The 16,952-nt window shown below is 42.8% G+C and overlaps 1 protein-coding gene across 4 annotated transcripts in view; it reads right to left on the reverse strand.

Moving 5' to 3' along the window:
* The window catches only part of EGFLAM (EGF like, fibronectin type III and laminin G domains), a 189,109-nt gene that overhangs the window by 97,019 nt on the left and 75,138 nt on the right, over positions 1-16,952 (reverse strand). For 3 of the 4 annotated variants that reach the window (XM_018065631.1, XM_018065632.1, XM_018065633.1), the window contains 2 exons: positions 12,157-12,274; positions 10,472-10,646 (listed from right to left, as the gene is read on the reverse strand). In XM_018065631.1, coding sequence (XP_017921120.1) covers positions 10,472-10,646; positions 12,157-12,274 — 293 coding nt within the window. The remainder of the gene's footprint in view (positions 1-10,471; positions 10,647-12,156; positions 12,275-16,952) is intronic. The other variant, XM_005694776.3, reaches the window with a different exon arrangement.

Here is a 16,952-nt window from a genome sequence, read left to right on the forward strand (position 1 = left end):
GGCCACTCTTCGGGGCCTGAGAAAGAGTGGACCAAAAGCCTAATTACAGTACAATCCAAGATGCATGTGTCCCCCTTCCGTCAATATGGGACCTAGCATTCCATGATTTAATGTTTACTGGAGGACCCTGGATTATTTGGAAGCTCCTTCCTTAAAAATATTTTCTTTCATGTTATTCCCTCCAAGTATCCTTTCCAAAAGAGAACTGAAATGATTCTTCTCTGGACTCTCTCACCTCTTAAATCTGACTCTACCATTACACTGAATATATTACCTTCTAATGTAATTTTATATTTCTGTCTTCCCTAGTAGGCTGTGAGCTCACTAACATGCTTACTGTCTTATTCACGTCTGTGGTCCTTGGAATGTCTGCATGAGCTTTCAAAATGCAAACTCTATCAGTCCCTTTCCTGCATGACACTTGCCATAGCTCCCTATTCCCTTCAGGACAAACATGAGATCCTTGATAAAGCCTTTCCTGCTCCAAACCTCACTTACCTACCCAGCTTCTCTCTCACCACACAGAGCTCCAGGCTTCGAAGCAAGTCCAAGAGCACTTACTTTTTGCCTCCAAATCACCGCTGGAGTAGTTTCTTCTAGCCGGAGCTGTCCCACGCTGCTTCCTCTCTCCCCTTGTGCCTGATTATCACTGATGTATCCTTCTTGGCTCCTTTAAGAAGCCTTCCCAGATTCCTTCAGAACTGGGTTAAACGTCAAAGTTGTGTTCCCCTAGGCCCACAACACTCACCACTCTGGACTCTGCTCCTCTGCCTTCCCCACTGGACTGTCCAAGCAAAGGTACTAGCCAATTCACCCCAAAATCTCTTGCACATGCTTTGCCCACAGAGGATACTCAATTATGTACATGTTTGGATGAATGTGTGTACTTAAGGATGAACTGAACTGAACTGAAATATCTTCAGGCTTGGACATGGGGAATAACATGATGCCTAAACCAGAGGGTGGCAAACTTCAGCTGGCTGTCAGTTCTTATAGAGTTTTATTGAAGCACAACCACATGCATTTGTTTAGGTATTATCTATGGCTGTGTTCCTGCTACAAAGGCAGAGTTCAATAGCTGAGACAAAGACCATATAGCTGCCAAAGCACAAAATATTTACTACCTGGCCCTGTAGAAACAGTTTGCCAACCCTTGGTCTAAGACAACAGTCTTTAACCTTGTTTGTGCTACTTCAACCATCTGCAGAAGCCTGGAATCCCTTTTTAGAATAATATCTTTAAATGCATAACATGCATAGGAATTCCAAGGAAACCTATACCAGATTAAATATACTAGAAACAATGACCAAAACAAGAATAAAATTATGATAAGTCAATATACGTATCATTATACTTCTTCATTAATGCAGCAAATAATACCTAGAAATGGATCCATTAACTATAGTAATTTCATCATAGTAATATGCATAAATGGAACTGTGAGATATATGCAACAATTGTAACGGGATAAGAACATATCCCTAAAGATGACAAAGGCATAGGAATTGCTAATGCCACTGCAGGTGACGACATTTGTATTTGAATAAATTAAATTTCAGCTGATAAAACTAAGGATGTAATTTTTCTCCAGCCAAAGTTCAGGGACCCCTGGCCTTCTATCCATGAACGCTTTGGGGACACACAGCCTGCAGGTTAAGCACCCTGCTTTAAGATCCCATAGATTATCCAGAATGAACACAAAGGAGTGAAAGAAAACCTCATGCTCAGGAAAGTCTCTAAGTCTTTCTCAATTTTATAGACTTGGTTTTAGGCAGGGTTTGCTCTACATTAAAATGAACTGCAGAGGAAGTCCAAAACTGCTAAGTAATCACAGTCAAGGAAAAAAAAACGATGTATTATTTGACCTTCAGCTTTCTTCATTTATGAATTGGTTCAACCCAACCAAACGACAAACAGATGGATAGAATGGAGTAATGATAAACTCAGCTGGCAATTTGTCCCTGGTGGGGCAACTAGAGAGCTCACTTTCATTTGCAGTTTACAAATGACTCCCAATGCTGGTATGCAAGAATTCGATTTGTGTCACCTCCCATCAATCTGACCAGGGATTACATCAGGAAAGCTCACGGTAGGAGGCACTGAAGCTTTAAGCGATCAATTTGTAGAACTATAGGTGAAACTTCTGCAAAAACATTCAAAATCGCCCTTCCTTTTGAGCCTGTGTGGAGAAACTTGATGGCTATCAGAATTTCTAGGACTAGGCACCACTCTGGAATGTGGTTCTGAGATTTTCAATTTGGAAACTAAAGGTAAAAAGAAGGACTTTTTCACAAACCACCACTTGTTAACATGAAATAGTAGCTGACAGCCCAATAAGCCTATTCTTGTTATTCCTACTTCTACTATTGGTAGCAAGGAAGGTTATAATTAGCACAACTTTCTTAATGCTTTCGTGACAAGAAAGGGAGTTTTTTTGTCATCGTTTCCTGTTCTCGCCAAAATTAATTAATTGTGTAAGGACAATTCTTTAAATATATCAAGTTTATACTTTGTGGGGCAGGAAAACCAACACAGAGCTACATCACTGTTAAATGTTACAGACATTTGCCCAGTTATTGCTATAAACTCTAGTAAAACACTATGAAACAAGTTGGCAATTGGCAATTCACTTGCCCGTTATAAAGTCCCCAAAATACATGTTATCGTTCAATATGAAATAAAATCACAATGGGAGCCTTCAAGTTAGTCTTATACATTAGGTATTATTTGAAGTGTTACCACATACCGCTATCCCTTTTATGATGAGAAAACAAAAGCAATGAACAGCTTTGGATTGGGGGGAAGGAGAGGAGACAAGCAGCAGATCCAGTTTGGGTTTTGTCTGCTTCTTTTTTCTATAGTTGTTAAGGAAGGATGTTGGTTACTGTTGTGGCCTTGGAAATTAGTGCTGAAGGATTCACTGAATCTCCTGTGACTAGTGTGGCCGTACATCTCCATGTGGCTCAGGGCAAAGAAAAGAATTGACATTTAAAAACATTCTTCCACAAACCACTCTTCTAAATATTGTGCGTGCTCAGTCACTCAGGCTTGTCTGACTCCTTGTGACCCCGTGGACTATAGCCCGCCAGGCTCCTCTGTCCATGAAATTCTCCAGGCAAGAATACTGGAGTGGGTTGCCATTTCCTTCTCCAGGGGATCTTCCCTACCCAGGGATCGAACCTGCATCTCCTTCATTGGCAAGCAGATACTTTTACCACTGCACCACCTGGGAGGTAGACATCTATTTATCTTCACAACCCTCCTGAAGTATCCACTACTGTCATTCCTACTTTACAGCCAAGGGAAGCAAGGCTCAGAGGGTTAAGGATCTTGCTAAGGTGGCAGCTAGTTGTTGACAGTCTCTGGATTCAATCCCATGACTGCCTATGTCCAAATGTTCTCCAGCACCTGTTTGACATGTGGTATGTTTCCTCCATGCTAGGCATCTTATTCCATAGAGCGGAGCAAGTCAAGAGGTTACCTGCATGTCCTGGCAAGGAAGACAGACACTGAACAAGTAATTAACTACGAGTGTGCTAAGCGTTGCTAGTAAATGTTGCAGGTATAGCTAACCTGGTCTGAGGTGGGGGCAGGGATTCAGGGGAGGCTTCCTAGAGGAAGTGGTACTTAAGCAGGGGAACTGAAGGATGAACAGGAGTTAGTTAGCTAGGTACAGAAGCAGAAGCACCATCCTGGCAGAGGATAGCAAGCATAGAGACCTCGAGACAAGAAAGAACACGGCTATAAAGGAAAACAGAAAAGACCTATCATAAAAGCCTTGCTAAGAATCGTTTGCACTGATTGAGCACTTACTGTATAACAAGTGCTGTTCTGTGTATTATGTATGCATTAATTTACTTAATCTCATAACAACTTTGTGAGGTAAGGAAATTATCTCCTTTCTTCTATCTGAGGCATGGAGAAGTTAAGTAATCTAACTAAAATCTTATGGTTTAAAAATGGTGGAGACTAGCATTGGACAAAGAGGCAGGATCATGAGGACAGAAAATCAGAGTCATCAGATTTTAGAAGTCAAACTGTTCAGCCTTATTTCACATGTAAGAAAGTGGAATCAAGCCACCTGTCCCCAAGATTAGAGGCCAGCTCAGAACTGTGTCTTCTGATTCCACATGTGGACAAACTTGAACCCGAGAGATGATACCAAATACTGGACTGTAAGACTAAGTTCTGAATGGAACACTTCCTTAACCTTCAAAGACAGTGACCTTGACCGTGAGTCACACCATATCATCCCTTAAAACTATTCAAGGAAAATCCATAATCCGTTCAGCTTCCACTCTGAATCCCAAACTTGATCTTCATTTCAGGAACAGTCTTTGCAGGGTCAATGCCTAAGAAGAAGCTAATTAAATTCACTTGCTACTTATAGCCTGAGGAAGTTGATGATGGGATGGAAAGACAGATGATGACTTTTGACAAAAATATCAATTTTTAAAATAATTTTCAAAACCCACCCAGGTGTGCATGACCTTGAGATCCTCAAGTAAAACCAATACGTAGACATTACAATTAGTTTAAAAGCAGCTCTGCATGAAGATGAATTTTGCAAGTCTGATTAGGGAAGGCATCTGCAAGGGACCAGGAAATTATTTAGGCAGAAAGGTGTGAAAGAGAAAAGAGAGGAAGCACTTCTCTTTCATATCTATTAGTATTCCTGTCTTGGGTTGACATTTAGAGATCATTTCTTGACCTATGTCCCTAAAACACACAGAAATGTTCTGAACTTTCACATGCACTCAAAATTAGTCTTAGTGGCCTTTTTATTGAAAATAGTTGTATTGAAAATTACAGAAAAGAGTTTTAATCTGCCCTTTCTAACAGTGGACAGTGCAAAACTCTGAAGCAATTTTAACCAATCAGGTTACATCTACAGAAAAAGGTACATAGTGAGTTCCCTGCATACAAACCTTCAAGTTGTGAACTTTCAAAATGTGAACATGTGTTCACATGGCCGATCATGTAAGTTAGTTCACACGTCTGGTGTCACATGCATATATCCGCTGCAAGGGGCTGTGTTTTTGTGTACTTTACTGTGCGCTACTCTGTAGGATACAGGAGTACAGACTCTTTATTTCAAGCTCAGGATGTCCAGAAGCAAGCACAAAAGCAGTGGTGATGTAGCAGATACTGCTGTACTTTTCAAGGTACTGTACTGTAAGATTAAAAATGTTTTCTCTATTTTTACTTGTTTTGTGTATATCATTTTTGTGAAAAATGTTATAAACCTCTTATAGTACAGTAATATATAGCCAATTGTGTTAGTTGGGTACCTAAGCTAACTTTGTTGGACATGGAAAAAATTGGATTTACGAACGCATTCTTAGAACAGAACTGGTTCATATGCAGGGGGCTTACTGTAAAGGTAAGTTAAATAAAAACTATTTTCACCTTTAACCAACTTGATAGATAGCATATATGCAACATGTTACCTCAATTAAAACTTCAAAGGACTATTTCTCCAGGCCTTTGGATTTTCATTGCCACCATAGTGTATACTTTTTGCTTATGAGAAAAGCACTTACCCTAGGGAAATTCTTAGGCAGAAAGAGGAAAGTTTCTCAGATATTTATAGCCGAAATATTTCAAAACATAGGTAGCTATATTTATGCTTGGTTCATATTTTAATGAACACTAAGATTGTTGCCCACAAGGAAATTTTCAGTATCGCTTTACAAACAAAATACCTTTCCTACCTCAAATGCATGATTTTTCTGTTCTAGAAAAGCAGGAGGAAAAAGTTTTAAAATCATTGCAAAATATGTTACAGCCTGCAGGCTTACTTAGAATTTGCCTCTTCAAATATTTTCTACACTGATTAAAAATTTAAAATCTACTGTAAATAAGGAAGCTGATGAAGAGCCCCCAGGGCAACCTTGGGAGAGATTATGAAGATCACTGTCATCTGAAAGCTTCATCCTGCCTGAGTCAGAAACCAAACTTCATCTCTGATACTGAGAGGGCCTGTTTAAGGTACTCATGTGTAGGTATCCTCCAATTTGCAGGAGACAGAAGCTGGATGAAGAGCAAAACTTTGCTTGGTCCTAAAGCCCATGACTTAAGAGAGCATCACAAATACATGAAATGTCCAAATGGAATTCTCCAGGCAAGAATACTGGATTGCCATCCCTTTCTCCAGGGGATCTTCCAGACCCAGGGATTGAACCCAAGTCTCCTGCATTGCAGGCAGATTCTTTACTGTTTCCAAGCCACCAGGGAAGCCCCCTTTCAGAGCATCACAAATACCTGAAGTGTCCAAATATGAACAAAACTAGCAGAAAAGCAGTCAGTGGCCCATCTATAGTTTTTCAGGTTAATCTTTTATTAGCCAATTAAATATTTCCTCAGAAATTTTTTAGTCTGTTTTGTAACATTTGATATCATTATCCTTGTTGAATAAGAAGAGCAACTGATGTATAAGCGCCTACCAGGACAGAGGACTGGAATCTCATCTTCCAGTGATAGAACTCAGACAAGAACTTCACATTCAGGTAGGTGAAACCTGAGGATAACCACTGGCAATACACTGATTCTACAATTTCTTAGCCTTGGGCTGTCAAAAGTCTGCCTCCTGGGTAGAAAATAAACTTTTTGGCTCACATAGAGACCTGTCACAGGTGTTTCTGTACACAGGAGGTATCTGGGCAAAAAATCCTCAATGTTAAGCGTTAAATAGACCTCTCTGGGAAAAAAGAAAACTGAAGATCCCCAAAGTCCCTCTCACACTAACTGCAGTTTCTGATTGAGAGTCCAGGAAAGCTCTCTCTAAACACATATCCTCAGGCTCTCGACTGAAATGGGATAGAGTCTGAGATGTTTACAAATGAATGTGGGGATTTATTTTGCAGCCAAACTTTAAATGCACAACAAGATGCGAGAGCTTTCCTTCTGGAATAACAGCAAACAGCAGCCTAAGATTAGGCTTCCCATTTCCTCAGCCAACAGGGCTCCAGGCGGGCTGAGTCCATGCATACCTCTCCAAAGGTGGATCACACACGCAAAGAGGATGTGGGGCTTTGCAGAAAAAGCACTGGGCTGGAAATCAGGAGAGTTGAAGTTTAATTTTCATTTTGTCATTTTACCTTGGCAAATCAGCTTAAGCAACTGAGTCCCAATTTCTTTCTTTGTAAAGGGGAAATAGTTGCATGAGGAAAAGGAAACAGATACAGAATGTCTACTATAAATAAACTTTTTGAAGACTATAAGCAACAATTCTTCAATGAAGGTCACATTAGCTTAATATTACAGACGAGGAGATGGAGGTTCTGAGATAAACTAACTTGACTAAGAGTACATATTCGGAAGAGAGAACAGAAGCAGAATCCCTAGTTTAGGAGCTGGAACCAGAAGCTAGCTTTCCCCATTCCACCATATTCCATTTGGAACACTTCAGTTTGAACCTAGCTTTCCAGGACATTGTAAAGACATACTTGTTAAGATAAACATTAAAAAAAAAAAAATTAACAGTTTGTTAAAACAGTATATACCTTTAAAATATTTATACATAGAATCTGGAGCCTGAGTCCCTCAACTGTTCGAGGTAATAACATTCTCAATGTTAAGATGCATTTTTTGTTGGAGAAGAATTATAATTTTTAAACGTAGGTGCATAACACCCATATACACCTTACACTTGTTTAGATTTTTGACATCTACAAAGTTCTTTCTCGTATGTGAATTTACTTGGTCCTCCTCATGATGCACTATAAGGTGGGAAGAAGCTGTCACCCATATTTATTTATTTATCACCCGTATAAGGACATCATAGTCAATGCTTTTGCGGCCTGTGTCACCTGCCCTTGTTCTGATTCAGCAGCAGCTGCGATACAGTTTCCTGTGAGCCCAACTTGCCTCTCGAGGCCAGCATAGAAAAAAAGCATACACCGTGCTCATGTCTCTGCTCCTTCGATCCCTAGACCTACCTCCTTAATCCACAGGCCAGCCAAGCCTGGAAGGGTGGGAAGTTTTACCAGGGAAAAATGGCTCCTGTCTTTTTGATAAGCAAATTCAAGAGGAAATCTGTGCTCCAAAGAGAACTCCATGGAGTCAGATCCCTTTAGACACCTCATTGCCTGTAGAAGTGACTTCTCTAACACAAGTCATATGTCCTCCATCCCCCTCCTGACTTTCTCATTCCCTCTTCCAAATAAATCTATTTTTACCAAAGTCCTCTTAAAACATTCTCCTTTTGGAGACTTCAACCTTAGAAGCCATTGTGTATGGCTGAAGGAGGCAAAGTGACTTACACAGTGCCCCCTGCTGGTGGCAGAAGAGGCAGCAAGCACTCCCTTCCAGTTCTGGTTCTAAATCCATCCTCCATATTCTACTTTTCATTTGTTGGCACAGGCTGTTGTTGTTTAGTCCCTAAGTCATGCTCAACTCTTTTGCAACCCCATGGGCTGTAGCCCACAAGGCTCCTCTGCCCATGGGATTTCCCAGGCAAGAATACTGGAGTGGGTTGCCATTTCCTTCTCCAGGGGATCTTCCCGACCAAGGGATCAAACATTCTTTACCACTAAACCACCTGGGAAACCCACATACAGGTCAAGAAACTGTAATTTTCACCTTTTACCAATATGTCAGACTTAAATTTTTAAAAAACACAGGTTTTACCACAAAATTAGCAGTAAATGATAGCCATCATCTTTGCTGGAAGTTACAGAGATGATCTGCTGGGCTACTATGAAAAACATTGCACATTTTTCAAAATTTGAAAGTATTACATTTTTCTTTGCTTGCGTTGGACAAGTAAAATAGAAATTATAAAGTTTACAGATGAGAAAGCTAAATTTTAAGATCTTCTATTGTTGCAGTTTTACTACTATTTGAACCAGGCTTAGAATCTTTCTACTCCAGGCACATTCCGGGCTTTGCCTACCATATCTGTTCAACAGCAGGATTGTAGATTATCTTCAATGAAGGGCATTGGTCTGGAGCTTTGCTGAGAGCATCTTTTGTTTATTTTTAAATTTTCCCAGCATCTGTTCCTCCCTTTTCCATTAATTGCACAATTTTCCTTTAAGGATGCAACCTTAAGGAACCCTCAATTCGTATACTTCAGATCTGAGTGACCCACCAGTCCTTAGTTCCAGAACTCAGAATTTAAGTGCCTGACTAATTAGGATACTTTTCTCCTTGGCCACTATGATTGGGCCCGGAGCTTGGACAACTAGAATAAATCCTATGGCTCTAATGGGTCCACTGAGAAAGACTCACTCTTCTCCAGTGGGGAGCCAGGCTAGTAGACAGCAAGCTTTCAGTGCCTGATGGCCATCTTGCCACACTGTTGAAAGAGCCTGAAAATAAAGCCAATAAAGGGAGAAACACAGCACAGAGATGGAGGGAGACAGACTGCTGATGTGACACGGAGTTCGTCTTCCTCGAATTTAGGTTTGTCACAGGGCTTGACCGTCACAGGGACCGGTACATTACGGTCTCATCTTTCAAGCTCCTGCCACTTGCAGTTCAGTAAGTCCCTCCTGAAATGAGCTCTGTACTCAAGCCTTAAAGAGACTCAGTGCAGGGCTTCTCTGAAGAAACAAATATCTGTTTTCTACTACCAAAAAACAGGCGAGGAAGTCAAGAAACAGAAGCAGAGCTAATCAAATCAGCAGAATCCTCTGTCCCAGCTTCAGAGAGCCTTGGGAGTGAGGTGCTAAACAAGTCTCTTTATGAATCCATGAAGCAACTGGCCTCAGACAAACCCTGTCACTTTTAAGGTAGAGAACACCAACTCCACAAACTTTGCTTTCCTCAGCTAGGTGCTCCACTCAAAATTCAGCAGCAACTGGAGCTCAAAGGAAGAATCCTAGACAGAGATTTGCTTTTGCTCATTGGTTGGTTGGGGTGTTCTGGTTTTTGTTTTTGCTTAAAATTACATAGCAGCATTGAGAAGCCATGTTTCTACACCTGTAAGTTCTTAGAAGAACTTCTAATCACTCCTCAACTCTCTGATGAGCTGAGTATGAGAGCTGGAGAAGTAGGTGAGAGAAAAAAGCTGAAACCACACCAAGAACCTTGCCCCACAGCAGTATGGATGTAAAGAAAACAATCCCCTGCACTTGCTTTTAAAGGTGTTGGTTTGTTTTTTTTTTCCTCTCCCTCGAGAAAAGTCACCATCAAACATACACTTCAGTCATAGTATTTCAGAGCCAGGGAGTTACGTTTTGAGCTTGAAATGCAGTGGTGAGCTTGCAAAGCTTGTTGGCAGTGGTACCTCGGGAGTTTTCCGAGCCTAGGACAGTCTGACTGAGGCAGGGAAATGGGGAAGAGGTGAGTACCGATAGGTTTACCAGATGACCCACCATCGAAGAAGGCTAGAGACTGCTGTTGGCCCAAGTCAGATTTCCAAGCCTTTGTCATCTCTTCAATACACAGGCAACGGAGATTTCTATGGTGTTTGGAATACCTGCAGTCAATACATTTGGCTTCTGAATGTGACACACAGACTTACCTGGTGAATTCCACAGAATAGTACTGAATAGGAGAGCTTCCTTCACTTTCTCCAGGTTTCCAAGACAGGGCCACCTCGGAATCAGAAACCACAATGACGTGCGGCTGCTGGGGTGCTGTTGGAGGCAGGCAGGAATCTAGGCAGGACAGCAAACTGGAGTTGGCTGTAGTCTTTGCTGCTGGAGAGGTTTCATGTATCTAAAAAACATGTACTTTCTACAACCTAAACATCTCTGTTCAGAACAGCCACTCAAAGTCCAAACCAAAATAAGCATACACGCCCAGATCATAACTGGATTCTCCACTGGATTCGTAAAAGGTTTATCAATGAGAGCTGATCTTCCCTTCCTCCCCAAGCACCCCTGGTTGGAAATCCAACTAAATTAAATTATGTGCAGACTATTGACCCCAGGACATACAGTGTTGTGTACCCTTTAAGACCTCTGTGCGTGTGTTGGAATTGATATTTACTTGAAAGTGAAAGCAGCTCAGTCATGTCCAACTCTTTGCGACCCCATGGACTATACAGTCCATGGAATTCTCCAGGCCAGAATACTGGAGGGGGGGTAGCCTTTCCCTTCTCCAGGGGATCTTCCCAACCCAGGGATCGAACCCAGGTCTCCTGCATTGCAGGCAGTTTCTTTACCAGCTGGGCCACAAGGGAAGCCCAAGAATACTGGAGTGGGTAGCCTATCCCTGCTCCAGCAAATCTTCTCAACCCAGGAATTGAACTGGGGTCTCCTGCACTGTAGGCGGATTCTTTACCAACTGAGCTATCAGGGAAGCCCCTTGATATTTACTTATGAAGAAAATTAAATGCTTAATGTAATGGCACTTACTTTCCACTCTTCTGTGTGTGGACCTCCTCCCTTCCCCCCACCCCCATCACCAGCATACATACCGATGGTAAGACATCTGGAAAAGCTCTCATGTGTGAAGACGTAGGATGATTCTATCCCCCCAAGGTCACTGCTATTACTATTTTCATATCCAGACTTTCACATCTGCCAGCTTTACACTGTGGCTTCAGCCAGAAATATTATTCCTGCCTCCTCTTCCTAGCAAAATCCTATGAACTTTTCAAAAGCCAGGCCAAAGATATGGTTCTCTCTGAAACCCTCCTAAGACTTGGGGTGAGGAAGTGCTCCCTCTGAGTGCTCCAGAGCCGTGAGTGGACTCAGATACACTGAGTTACATGCTAACCTCTCCCTCCCCAGGGAGCTCCTGAGAGCAACGATGCTTTCAGACCACCTTTGTCCCCAAGTACCCACCGCACCACCACTCAATGAGCCTTTGTTAGATTTCTCTGGCCTGTAAAATCTCTTTTCCCACCCCTCTTCCTCACCTTCCTAATTCCCACTTACTTATCAGATCTCTACTTAGTAGTTATGTCTTTAGAGAATTCTTACTGCACCTCTACATCAGATCTTACAAAAGAAGATCTTATAGCATGTTGGAAAACACTTGTCACTATCTATACACTAAATAGATAATATCTTTACCCATCCCGCCAAGTTTTAAGAGGGCGGGGGCTGTGCCTGTTTTTGTTCACCACTGAATTCCCAGAGTCTAGTGTAGCACAATGCCTGGCACAGAGTCGGTCCTCATTGGTATATACTGAATGGAGGAATGAATGAACAGCCCTAAATAACAGTTCTTATTATTAATGAATCAGACCCATTTTACCTTGGGGCAAAGTGGTAACATGCTGAGGAGAGCTAAGCCGCCCTTTGCCAGTCTGGCTGTAAGCTGCCATGTTCACGCGGTATTCAGTGCCTGGTTTCAAATCTCCGATCACTTCCTCCTGTAGATGACCAAACATGAAATGTATCAATGATCAGAAGTTCCTTTGAGGCAAACCAGACAATTTCCATGAAGGTTGCATCTTGAGGCCCTTGTGAAATTTGCTTGGGAGATTGTTTTGCTCTCTCTGTGTGCACACGTACTAAGTCATCTCAGTCATGTCCGCCTCGGCACAACCCTATGGACTGTAGCCCGCCAGGCTCCTCTGTCCATGGGATTCTCCAGGCAAGAATACTGCAGTGGGTGGTTGTGCCCTCCTCCAGGAGATCTTCTCGACCCAGGGATCAAATCCACGTCTCTTATGTCTCCTGCATTCGGAGGCAGGTTCTTTACTCCTAGAGCTACCTGGGAAGTCCTTTGCTTTCTCTAGGATTGGCCAAGTATTTTAATTTGCAAAGAGAAAAGCACCATGACGTATTTCCAAAGCCTAGTGAATTATGTTTTATTGGAATGTATACACTGTCCTAGAACTAGGGCTCATTCACCTTATCAGCTGTTGCTTAACATCTGAGTTCTTCAATAAGAGTACTAGGCTGCTGGAATTCAGCTAAGGATCTTTTCCAGGGCTGGAATCCCCCAGCCCTTTCTTTCCATTTGCATATCACCGATGCTCAGGTACTAGCCACAACAGCAAACTGAGGCCTTGATTTGCATCCATAAAGGAGGGACTCAAACTCTGGTTCCCAAATTGCATCAGAATCACCATGAGGGCCTCTTAAAACAAACTGCTAAGCCTGGCCCCCAGAGTCTCTGATTCAGTAAATCTGGGAAGCATCTGAGAATCTGCATTCTTGAGAAGTTCCCAAGTGATGCTGCTGGTGGGTCATGGTGGCAAGCTACAGTCCAGGGGGTCACAGAGTTGGACATAACTGAGCGACTAACACTTTCACATTGAAAACCACTAGGACTGATGAGGAATGTGTGTGTGTGAACTTCACCTGCCCAGAAGCCTTGACCAAGAAGCCCCAGTTGAAGTGGACCCACACCATCTTGAGGCTTGTGTATGCTTAGTCGCTCAGTCATGTCTGACTCTGCGCAATGTTCTGGACTGCAGCTCTCCAGGATCCTCTGTCCATGGAGCTCTTCAGGCAAGAATACTGGAGTGGGTAGCCAATCCTTTTTCCAAAGGATCTTCCTGACCCAGGGATCAAACCCAAGTCTCCTGCATTACAGGTAGATTCTTAAGCATCTGAGCCACCAGGGATGCCCCAACTGGAGGCTTCAGTAAGTGGGAGCCTAGGTCACAATGGTCTCAGCACATTGTAGTGAAAATGATACTGACATGGAATCTATCAGTCCTGGGCTTGCATCCTGACTCTGACACTTATTGTTAGCTGTGGCCTTCATATTAAATACCCAGAGCATCATTTTTTTCCTCTGTAAATGGGGATGATGGATAATTATCTTGCACAGTTATAGCATTTGGGGTAATGTGTGTAAAGTCGCTGGTTCCAAGGCCGTCCTCAAAAAGCAGGATTGTAATGATTATTGTCTTGGACGTTAAAACTCCTCCTCTTCTCCACTTACCTAGGTCCTACCACTTCTAAGGCCCAACTATCCCCTTGACATCTGACCACACAGACTCAATCTTACCCCACTAAGTGTTACACCACTAAATTAGCACTTCCGTGTATTAAAATTTTTATTATTTCTCCCATGGGATTACAAGCCACTTGAGAGCAGGCATCCTGTCTTATATTTCTTTACAACATCCCCTGCAAATGACTCACTATTCATTGTTGATAAGGAGAACTAATCAATAGATCAACAAAACTTTTTTAAAAGATTCAACAAATAATTATTGAATACTTACTACAGTAGCCCTTAACCCTGAAAACATTTTAAAATCACTCAAAGATCTAAAAATAAAATACCAATGCTAGATGCTACTCCAGACCACTTAAATCAGAACTTCTGGGCAGCAGGCCTGAGTCTATTTAAAGCTCTCCAGGCAATGCTAATATGGGCAGCCAGGTTTGTGAACCACTGGTCCTGGGCTCGCCTGACCTGAGTTCCACGTGTCTCCCCTCCTCTCTCCCTCCTGTATCTACAGCCTCTCCCTTACCTACCAGATCCTTCATTACTGTGCTCAAGTCACTCTCATCTTCAAAGCAATCAATTCTTCACCACCACGCATGCGCCCCTCTCACCTCTCCAGAGACAAAACCCTCCTGGCCTTGTCTCCACTTCCTCACCTCCTGTTCCCTCCTCACCCTGCTCCCATCTGGCCTCTCCTCGCTGCAAACGACTGAGATATTTCTACCAAAGTCGCCACAACAACTCTGCAGTCCATCAAGTGGGGATGTCTCCATCTTTACTCGACTTTTTGCAGCTTTCAATACTGTGACCCACCCTTGCCTCTTAAATATCTTGGTTCCCTTGGAAACCATGTCTGTTCCTCCCTGTCTCTTTCTACTTCTTTTGTTTCTCTTTTCAAGTATCCCTCACCTACTCCCCATTCTCGGCTGGCCCCTTCGGTGCTGGTCTTTCCCAGAAGTTCACCCCTCACCATCTCCTCTCACTCTGTAGCCTTCTTTAGGCGAGCTCATCTACTAGTCCTGTAGCTTCTGACACCTTCGAAGGACACCCCCCTCCATCCCCAGCTCCAAGCTGCCTCTTGATCTCGTCATGAGTTTATGACTGCCTCTTGAGCTTCTCTACTCAACAACCACGCAACTCAAGTTCAACATAACCAAAGCTCACCTAATCACTTCTCCTGCAACCACCAAAAACAAAACAGAAAACTGCTTCACTGTTGTATTCTCTCCCTCATCACCCAAACCAGAAATTCTCAACACTTGCTCACCCCTGCTCTCTGACCACCATTCAATCGAGTACCAATACTCTTTCAGGTCACACGAATCTGTCCATGTAGTTTAACCTTCACAGCCATTTAAGTCCAAGTCCCCATAGTGACGGCAATGCCTCTGACTCTCCCAGCCTCCAAAACTTTCTGCACATCCAATCTGGACTCCACACTGCGAGAGCAGTTCTCTTAAACCCCAAATCCGATCACGTCACGTTCCACTTACGATACCATCTTTGCGTCCCCTGGGTTATTCTTCCAGCATCATCTCATGCCACCGTCTTTCCTTACATTCTGCATTCCAGTCATACTGAAGAACTTGGCAGGGCTCAAATTTATGCCATTCAATTCCTTGCCTCGGGGCCTTTGAACCTGCGGCCCCCTCTGTGAGAAATGCCCTTCTCTCCATGTCTGCCTGGCTTATCCTTCATGACTCAGTTCAGCTGAGACATTACCTCATTTCTCTGGCCCCCCGACCCCAGTCTGGTTAGGTGTCCCTCCTCTATGCCTCCCTGGTGCCCTTGGTGTACCTCAATGTAGCAACACTCACCTTAGACTGTAATTGCTTATTGGTCACCTTCTCCCCACCCGCTGGAGGGCACAAGACAAGTTCGTATTCCTCTGGCATGCCAAAGCTTAGAACAGCATTGCCAGACACGGAGCAAAGTTCCAAGCAATGCTCTTATGATGAATGAATACATGGACAACTAGTGAATGAATGAAAGAAATGAAACCAAGGCGTCTGCCATAAACAGATCACCTCATCAAGAACCAGCTTCTCCTAACAACCCCTCCGACTGGATCATCAGCTTCTGTGTCTCTGCCCTAGACCTGGAGTTAGTAATACAGAGACAAGGCTGACTTCCTTTTATCAGTCTGTCCCCAGCCACATCCACACGCCTTCTGGACCTGCTCCCTCCTTTCATTTCCCTTGAATCCTTACTTGGGCCATTTCTACAGCCTCCAGGGCAGGTGTGTGTCTCCCATCTTCCGTCCCTTCTCTCCCCAATGACTCCATCCTATTCTCTCCCCAATGACTCCATCCTACGTGTAACTGCATGAGGGTCTTTGCTGAACATATGGTCCTGTTTTCCCAGCCTCAGGGCCCCCACCCTCACCCTTGCTCTAATTCTCTGCATCTGTGCATCCCAGTTCTACCATCTGTCTCCTGATGCATGTCAAGCTGGGTGGCTAAGAGGCTGGAGGCAGCAGGTGTAACAAGACTGCTCTCTCGCTCCTCTCCCAACTGCCACTCCCAGGTTCTTCCCAGAGAAGCAGAAATACACTTTCAAACCAATCCAATGCTCTCACGGGCTTTTGGTTTACCATTCTTTCCTCCCGTGAAGTTACTACACTGTATGAAGTATGGGGGTGGTGATGTGGTTTTATAAACTACTGCAGATATTAGCTATGCATCAATATCAAACACAGCTACCATTAATTACCATTTATTGAGTGTTTCCTCTGCTCCAGAAACATACAGAGCCTGATTTAATTCTTCCATCAGCCCTGTGAGGTGGGTATCACTCTTATTTTCATTTCCAGAGGAGAAAACTGAATTCTGAAAAAGTGAATGATTTGCTCAAGGTTGTATATTTATTAAGTGGCAAAGTGGGGATTTGAACCCTGCTTTGTTTGACTCCATGAACAAAGTTCTAATTGGATAATACATGAATGAAAAATATTAAATAATATTTAAATGGACAAAATTTTATAACATAGACACCAAAGATCAGATTACTTTATCTGTAAACAAGGAAATTTATGTTATCAGAAATGTAAAAGTGATCATTAAAAATCAAGGGAAATTACACTAATAGAAGTTCTTAATGTGGATGAGAAAACAACTAAATTTTTTGTTAAACATGGAATT

Source organism: Capra hircus, chromosome 20 (assembly GCF_001704415.2).
Source record: "Capra hircus breed San Clemente chromosome 20, ASM170441v1, whole genome shotgun sequence".
NCBI lineage: Eukaryota > Metazoa > Chordata > Mammalia > Artiodactyla > Bovidae > Capra > Capra hircus.